Genomic DNA, 9,078 nt, shown 5'->3' with positions numbered 1-9,078 from the left:
ATCTTCCAGTCACATCTCCTCTGTGTCCCAGGTGTCCATTCTCTTCTTTGCCCTTGGTTCTGAGCTTATAGAAATGAAAAATGGATTTCAATTTTGGACAGAGATGTAGGGGTAGATTCTGACATCTAGAAAGACACTTCCTCCACTCTTCTTCCAGATTCCTTCCACTCAACTCTCCATTCCCAGAGCAGTACCTCTCTCCTCCTCAGTGTTCCTGTCTAGAGCCCTCTGTGTAGGGATAACAACTCAAGGTTCTGGGGTAGCCTGAAGGACCAGATCCTTTGGAGAGCAGAAGTAACATTATAATATTGACAGTTTACTATTGTGGAGACTGGGGCTAAGGAATACTGAGATGGAGTAGCCATTAGCAACAATGGTCCTTTAAGTCCTCACAGCTTTTTTTTAGTGCCATTAGTATACTGGGAGAAATCATATATTATTATTAAAAAGCTTTCCAATAACACAAATGGCCAAGGAAAGGTACCTTGGCTCTTCTCAAAATCACCTAGAATCTTACCCCTAGAGAAAACCACTGCTTGTGTTTGGTGATTCCCCTCCAGATATTCCGTACGTGATGTGTATATACATCACGCTCTACATGTTGTACTCTCACTTGCTGTTTTCCCTAACAGAACATCAGGTTGTGGAAAACTTTCCATGGCAGTAAATACAAGTCAACATTAGCCCTTTGAAGGTCTGCATAGTATTCCATTGGGTGGGTGCACCACAATGTAGCCATTCACCATGGTTAGGCATTTAAGCTTGTTTCCAACTTTTAGCTGTTATACATAATGCTATGATTGAACAACCATGAGCATCCTTTGTGGGTACTTGTGTAATTATCTTTGGCTTCAGTTCAAGACATGAGATGATTGGCTCATAGGGTTTGCACAATTTTAAAGTTCTCGATATCTATCTATTGAGAGAGAGGAGGGGAGAGTAGAAGGGAGACAGACAACTAAACGACTCTCCCTAAAGGTTGTACCAATGTGTACTTCCACCACTGGAAATCATAACCTTAAAGATAACCCGATAGCCATCCAAACAAAGGTCTTGGGGCATCATACTGGGCTGCCAGATGGTGATCCCCAAGCACTTCATCTACTTTTCTTTCTCCTGACCACCAACCACAGTAAGAGAAAAGAGTTTTGGACTCAAATAGGAATACTGTTTCATAAATTGTGAGGGAAGGCCTTTATATCTTTTCTTCTCTGCTAACCACTGATCCAGGATTACCTTCAAAAAGATTGCCCTTGGCATATGGAGCTGGGGGCCGAAAGTCATCTTTCTGATTGTAGCGAAGCTTAGTGGTGTTACATGCACCATCGCCCCCGAGAACATTCACCCTTCTCCATGGGTTCGTCTAAAGCAAATGTTACTGATAAGTTCTTTTTAGGTCTTGTTCTTATATCTCCTTTCTGTAGAGCAGGAAGATGAAGGAAAAAAAGTCAGTTGGTGCCGGAGAGCTCACGGATGAGTCCCTGGGGCAATAACATTTAATCAGCCACTTACGTATAGGATTGACTTTAGAGGCCTAGGTGCCATTGACTGTTGTTCTAGATGCTGTCCTTTTTCTTTGGACATTTGCATCCTGGTAGCAACGCTGGGGAAGATAGAAAGGACAAAGCCATAGTGAAAACAGATGCAAGCTCCTTTATCAAATCCAGCTATCACTCCATCCCTGCCATATGTCTTTGGAAAATTAAAGGGACAACAGAACAACAGAACATTTAATCCCTTCATTCCTCAAAATCTTGATCACCTCCTGTTGTTCTTTTTCTTCTTCTTTTCCATATTCCTGTTCCCTCCCATCTTTCCTTATCATTGGGATCATCGGGGAACAGGAAGCAGAGAATGTGGGGTACCTCCAGGACATTCATCCATAGAATATTGCCAATAAGCTTCTTAAGGGGCTTTTTCTCCTTTTCTCCTCTATGTGACAAACCAGGACGTTGAAGCCCTGTTTTGGAGATGCTCTGATACTGATGGCTTAACTCATCCCACTGACGTGACCACTCCAATTGTGCCGAGGGGAGGGTGTACCTAACAATGTTGGGATGTTTGTGGTCACTGCCCTTGCCCCATTTGGGCCAACTCATCTTGAGAGACTTACTCAGCACTGCACAGAATCCATCCCCTCCCAGAACTCCTTGCTTATTTTTGAAGATTGACTTTTGCATGTTCTTATCAGTTCACCTAATAGAGGCAGCTCAGTACCTGTCTGATGAGCATCTTTCCCCAAAGCCTCTGGTGCCCTTAGAGGCTGGGATTCTCGATGGGGGTGGCTCTTGGGGAGTACACAGCTCTTCATATGTATCCCCAATGGCAGATAACAGCCAGCGCAGGCCTTCAATTATAGGCTGTTGGTTCCCTCTTTGGAGGTTTTTGATGGCTGAACAGGGTTCCTGTGACAAAAAGAAGAGTAGGCTTCAGCTCAGGAGGCTGGGACCCCTGGGGTTCACAGTCCCAGTCACCCGCAGCCAAAGAGCTCAGCTACACATAAGTTCTGCTGTGCTTGACAAAGCTCTTAATACTTCCTAGGAGACATTCAGCATTCACTCCTGAGAAGGTAAATGAGAGGTACAAAAGCTAAGATCCTTTAATCAAGTGTAACATCTTGAATGTGTGACCTTGGACAGGTCACTCAAGAGTCTCTGAGCCTTTGCTTTCTTAACCATAAAATGAGGCTATTGAAACTTCCAACTTTAAAGAGCTATTTTGCAGGCCTAATGAGAAAACAGATGGGAATGTGTTATAAAAGCGTGATGTTTATGATCGCTGTTGAGTCAGAAATCATCACTGTAGCTGTTGCCTGGCAGGGAGAGGCCTTGCCTGATACCCAGCATAGGAGGCTGATCACGGACTGGGCCAAGGGAGGCATCAGCCTTATTTGAGAGGACAAGGGAGGGGAGGGCTGGACACTTACCACTCGGCACATGGACTTGCTCTTGCTCATTAGCTTTTCCAGCAGCAGATATTTAACAATATCACAAGGTAGCAGGGCGTCTTTCTTGTCTTGCTTGTTGGCCAGGCTAAAGCCAGGCATTGGAGAGAGGGAGGGAAGGAGAGAGGAAGAGTGAAACTAAGATAGAGGCCAAGGGCAAGAAAAGAAGGGAAAGAGGGGGGCAACCAATTCTGGTACAGCTGCTATATATGCAGGGACCAGCTTTTAAGCCATCCCCAGTGAGGTGAGCCAGACATTTTTCTAGCCAGCTCTCAATGAAGGAGAGAATAGCACAAGTAATTTGAACCTGAGATAATCCCCAGGTCTCACGTCTCACTTCCACACGACACACTCAAACTTTAATTAGAATTGCCAACTGGGATAGGAACAGATTTGGAGCTTTTACATCCTCCCCCGAACTCTCTTCATGTTTGAGATGGGGGTGCTAACCAGCAACAAAAAAGGCTAAAAGGGAGTGGGAGAGAGGTGAGAATTGACAGGCCACCTGAATTATTACCCTGGAATAAGAGTTACGTAACTGTCGAGTGAGGAGGCCAATGGCACTGAATATACAAAAGAGGGGTTTTCTACCCTCGTCTCAGGGTCAGAGACTGAAGCCAGAATAAAGAAGCAAATGTAGGAAGGCAGTCTTCAGGAAGAGTTGAGGGATGGGTTGGGGGGGGGACAGTGTTGGAAGATCCAGATATTACTCTCCATTTCCCTTTAATGCTTGCCTTCAAAATTACCTTTGCACAGTTAGATAACAGGTTCCCCCATGGCAGTGCCTGGTAGAAAGTAGCTCTTAAAAACAGGCCCCAGAGGAGAGGGGGGCCCCTTTGCGCCACTCAAAGAGGAGAGGAGCTCTAACTGGATGTGACAAAGGGACCACCTAGCCCTTTCTCTGTCTACTTCTCTTCTAAAGGCATAAGATGGGAAGGGGAAATTGGACACAAAAGCAGACTCTTACAGTAGAATGGGTTTCCCGGAAACTCTTCTATCAGACAGCAGGCGGGTTAAGATGACCCTCGCTTCCTGAATGCGCCTTAAGTTACTGGAATCCAGAACAAAAACCAGCCCATGTGCCCGAGCATAGTAGTTGGGCCAGATTCCTTGGCTCTTCCTGTCTCCATTCAGGTCGTAGATGGAAACGTCATAATTATCCAGCAGGAGTGTGGTTGTTTCAGGTTTCACAGAACTGTCTGTCCTACTGGGGAGGACTATGCATAGGGGAAGAAAGAAGCGAGAAGAAAACAGGGGACTCTAGTTAGATGAAAGAATTTGTTAAACGATGATCTGAACCTTGACTAGAGCCTGCCCTGAGGAATCCTACGGAGGTATCCTGCCATCCTGCTCCCACTCACCGATCCGTCCTCCTAAATTGGCACTTTGTTCATGCCACCCTCTCCTGGCTCAGTAACCTTCTGTGAGTACCCACTGCACCGAAGATAGAATACAGACTCCTTTCCTTCCTAACCTGTCAGATCCATCGCTTCCCTGACTGGTGTCCAGGGTCCCTCGTACCCAATCTCTTCCTATGCTTCTTGACTCGTTTGCCTCTCCACCCCCGACTCCGCATGAAGGTCTTGCTCTCTCTTGCCTTGAGCCTTCATAAGATGCTATTCCTGCTGGTTAGAACACTCTTCCACTACCCTCTGCTTGATTAACACCTATTTTGTTTTTCTAATATCAATTTAGATCTTGTTTCTTCTAGAAAGTTTTCTCTCACACCACCATCCCCCAGTACAGATAAGGTGCCTTTCTCCTGCGCTTACCACTATCACAGCACATATTACAGTGTTATAGATTCTATGATTTATTTATCTGGGTTAGAAACTGCGACAAGATAGGAACCCCTTCAGTTTTATTTACTGTTATATTCACGATGCTGAGCACAGAAGCTGGTACACAGGTGCTCAATAAATATGTGTTGAATGAATCTGATGAATGAATGAACATCCTTTCTTCAAGGCCCAGCTCAAACACCTCTTTCTTTAGGAAGCCTCTCTGACTGGCCCAGCTCTCCCTTTTCTCTTGTTGAGCACATGATCTGTTAAACTGGTCCTTCCCCTCATTCTGTGCATGTGCTGTCTCCCCAGCTAAGATATAAACTCTGTGAGGGAGGGGCTCTGCATCTCCTTAGACACAGTAGGTATTCAGTAAATGTTGATCATACCGGTTACTGTGGATGAGAGTATGAAATCCTCTTATGTCTCCTCTGAGCAGCCATGCCAAACTCAGATACGTTCGCCCTTTCAAGGCTATGACCAGACCATACAATCCCACAGGGCATTCCACCCTTCACGTAGCCCCCTGAGAACTGTGGTTCAGCATGACAGTCTGTAGACACATTCCAGTTCTTTGAACTGACAGCACTTACCTGTGCTCATGCTTGGGTTCCTTGCCCCGAATGACCATGGCAGACAAAACAGTTATAGTGAATGATGTTGATAATAATGGCCTATGTCCCAAAATGTTTTATAGCTGGTGTCTTCAAATGTTCACACAAGTTACTACTTGTAGATTGGAACTTCCTCCCTAGGCTGTTACCTGTCATAACCATTTGCAGGCGTTGGGGGGGAGGGGCAAGCGATTGCATTTTGGGTACAGAGGAACCTACTAGATTGACTCTGGCAGGCCTGCATGGGCAGGGGTGGCCTGAGATAGTCTTCAGAATGTGACATCAGTGGCACTTTGCTTCTTAGCCATTAAAAACGTCTCTGTGACGTCACAGCCATAAACCTATTGGTTTATGAATCAGCCCCAAGTTACTCACCAAACACAAGGCAAGTTATACAGTAACAAATTAAATAGACTCCAGGCTCTGTCCTCTAGGAATTAGCATGGAAAGCAGACACTGTTCTCATAGGCAAAATACCGTAGGGCTAATTACAGATGAGTGCTTCCCAAAGCTTACTAGCCATTAGAAAGGCCTGGGGAGTTCTTCAAATATAGGTTCCCAGGCCCCACCCAGACTGGATGGGAATCTATGGGTGGAGCTGAGTTGGGTTCTAAAAATTATCCCCACTTTTATCAGGAATCTTGTGATTCATCCTGGCTCCTTGATTTTCTTGCTGCTGCTTACCTTTTCACCATGTCTGCCACTCAGAGAATTAGGAGAGGCAGAGTCAAGTTTGCTGCCTATAAGGTGAGATACCAGGCTGAACCACTGGCTAAAATATGCTTGGGGCTGCCACTCCAAGGGTGGGGGGAGGGGGAGAGAGGGAAAAGTTGGAAAGAGGCAACATGTAGCCTGAGGAGAAGGATCGAATGGGGGAGACTATTCATTCCATAAATGAATGAGTACCTACCTGAAGGTAGTAAAAGTACAGAGATTGAAGATACAGAGCTGAAAGGATCCATCCTTTTTCCTCAAGGGCTCACAGTATAGGGGATGGACTTGCAGTTGTGCAATGATGTTGTGATAAGTGCATGATCAAGGGAGGCACAGAATAGAGTGGGAGCTGAGGAAGGAGGCACTGGGCATTAGGGATGACTTTCCTGAGGTCAAGCTTAGGCTGTGTCTTCAGGCATTTTGTGAAGCAGGTAGATGATGGAGGGGATGAAATGCTAGGTAGCAGGAGAGCATATACAGAACGCGTGGGCATGTGAACTAGAATGGCGTGGTGCAGATGAATGGCAAGTCATTTGTTTTGGCTGCATCAGGGGGCCTATGTGGAGAGCATGGAAAACGAAGCTGGAGGAGAAATCAGGGACCACATCATGGAGGGCCTTCATAGTGTGTGGATAAGCAATTTAACTTTTATTTGGACAGCAACTGGGAGGCACTGAGTGGTTTCAAGCAGGAAAGGGCCACGATCCGATGTTTGCATTAAGTCCTTCGGGCAGCTGTGTGGACTGAATACTGGGGAGACAACCACAGACGGCAAGATCAGCCAGCAGGCTGTTTGCTGTATTTCAAAGACATTGATGCTGGCTTCAAGGCGGCCAGAGACAGGAGTCACGTTGGCCCTTTCCTCTACTTTGTAGATTGCTGCCAGGTTATATAAACAACCACCTCATCATAATCCATGTTTTATTTAATAAAAATCAGTGGAGGGCATCCTATGCCAGCCACTGTGCCGGGCTCTTTGACTGATTGGCTTCGTTAGCTGGGGCTTCGCAACTGGAAAAGTAGCTCCCTGCAATTCTGTGTAATGGCTTCCTGAAATGTCACGGTAGCAATCTGGAGACTTGGTATTAAACTAGCATGTCTCTGAACTGACACCGTTTCTTAAGCTCCAACCCTCTATATGAGCTGTCACAAAGAGTTATTGAATGAACTTCATCATCCCACACTTGCCTCTCTTATCTAGACCAAATTCCACTTTAATTGAGCTCTGAACCAGACACTTTCAAACATGCCAGCCTTCCTAATCAACTGCAGTGCTTTACGTAGTCTGAGTTCATTCATCCTGACACTGTGAGAAGAACTTCAATTAGGATATCTTGTAAAGGGAGCAGATGACAGACATGACATAAACAGGCTGATAATACCCGAGGAGAGGAGTGTGTGTGTCTGTATCTGTGTCTGTGTGTCTCTGTGTTGGGAAGTGTTTACCTTCAAAAGAGGAAACTTGAGGGTCATGAAATAAGGCTAGGAAGGAATGATTATTTCATTGGTCACCGGGACCCATGGGAGACCTCAACCAGTATCTAATGCTCTCAGTTCCTTACATCTCTGGAATGCCTCCGCAAGAAGAGTCTTGCCTGAGCTGTCCAGTCCCACTATGGCGACGGTTGCATACCTAGAAATGGAAAAGGAAAATGAGCCAAAGCTTTAAAAGTACTGTTAGTTCTTAGGCTTAAGAAAGATTATACTCTTCCTTGGTGTTTGGGGCTCTGCCTGCAGTGGTCCCAATGCAGTCATAAAAGGGACAGCCGGGTGGTAGAAGGTGGTGTGGGAACCCCTCTCTAAAGCCTCCAAGGATGCTTTTCTTCCCTGGTTCACTTGCCTTGTAGAATTGGTCATCCTCTCCCCAACCCTTCCCCTCATCTTGTAGATACTACTTAGTCACCTCCCCTAATGATATATATCATAAAGATTTGTCCTTTGAGGGACCATGGGCAGGTACATTGGAGGACATGGTGGAACAGGTCTAGAGAAATAATTATAGTATTACCTTCGCGGCTCTTCAGTTGCCTTTAGACGAGAACAGCAGCCGGTCAGTAGCCGGAGCATGATTCAGCTTAGTTCTTTAATATTAAGGGAAACAAGGAAACAAGAAATCAGCCCCGTTATTAGCTCTGAACTTAAATCAGCTTATAAGTACACAGGTACTGAGAAACAGAAAGCCTGGGACTGTCAGAAGTCCATTATTTCATTCTACCCAACCTTGTCCTTGTCATAGAGGGAGGGACTGGTTATCATCAACTCTAGTGGCAAAATGGGGTGATTTCTTATTAAAGCAACCCACACAGGCATAATGGCACCCCTTCAGCCATAGTTCATTCCTGTTTTGAATATCTTCATGCAACCTTGGAGGTGAGGGTGGGGTGGAGAGCTGTCTTAGAGAAGAACCAGCTTAGGTTTCAAGAAGGACCTATTGGTACTCTCTCACTTTGTCCCAGCTTCCCCTTCGCCCCCCACCCCATGTCCTCAAGTCCGTTCTCTACATCTGCATCTTGATTCTTGCCCTGTCAGTGGGTTCATCAGTACCATTTTTTTAGATTCCATAAAAAAAAAAAGAAGGACCTATTGGAAGATCTGTTCTAAGTAACAGCTATTCATTGGGCTTGGTTCTCTTACTGCCTCTGCTTCAAAAATGTGGGTGTTGGTGACCCACTATCATAGATTTCATACAATTCCAAGTGCTATAAGGGATTTTAGAGATCATCTACTCTAATTGATTTCAAACAACAGTCCAGGTACCCGACTCTCAAGGATTCTCAGGGAGTAGCATAAGCTCCCCAGGTGATATCAAAGTACAGCCATATTTGGAAGTGACTGCCTAAGTAGAAAGGGTAATGTAGACAATCACTTCACAATTAATCCATGTTGTAGCCTGTATTAGTATTTCATTCCTTTTTATGGCTGAATAATATTCCATTGTATGGATATACCACCTTTTGTTTATCCACTCATCAGTTGATGGACATTTGGATTGTTTCTACTTTTTGACTCATGAATAATCCTG

General features: G+C 45.3%; 1 protein-coding gene across 1 annotated transcript; it reads right to left on the bottom strand.

The window, feature by feature from the left end:
* Positions 1–1,313: 1,313 nt before the first annotated feature.
* On the bottom strand, positions 1,314–8,123 carry LOC130838904 (ADP-ribosylation factor-like protein 13A). The gene is made up of 7 exons (XM_057712624.1): positions 8,065–8,123; positions 7,619–7,689; positions 3,912–4,161; positions 2,927–3,032; positions 2,218–2,405; positions 1,513–1,603; positions 1,314–1,418 (listed from the first exon to the last, which is right to left on the bottom strand). The coding sequence occupies exons 1-7, from the start codon at positions 8,121–8,123 to the stop codon at positions 1,314–1,316; spliced, it is 870 nt and encodes a 289-aa protein (XP_057568607.1).
* Between the last annotated feature and the right edge of the window lie 955 nt (positions 8,124–9,078).

Source organism: Hippopotamus amphibius, chromosome 16, assembly GCF_030028045.1.
Source record: "Hippopotamus amphibius kiboko isolate mHipAmp2 chromosome 16, mHipAmp2.hap2, whole genome shotgun sequence".
In the NCBI taxonomy this organism is placed as follows: domain Eukaryota; kingdom Metazoa; phylum Chordata; class Mammalia; order Artiodactyla; family Hippopotamidae; genus Hippopotamus; species Hippopotamus amphibius.
This window is presented reverse-complemented; position numbering and strand designations above follow the sequence as displayed.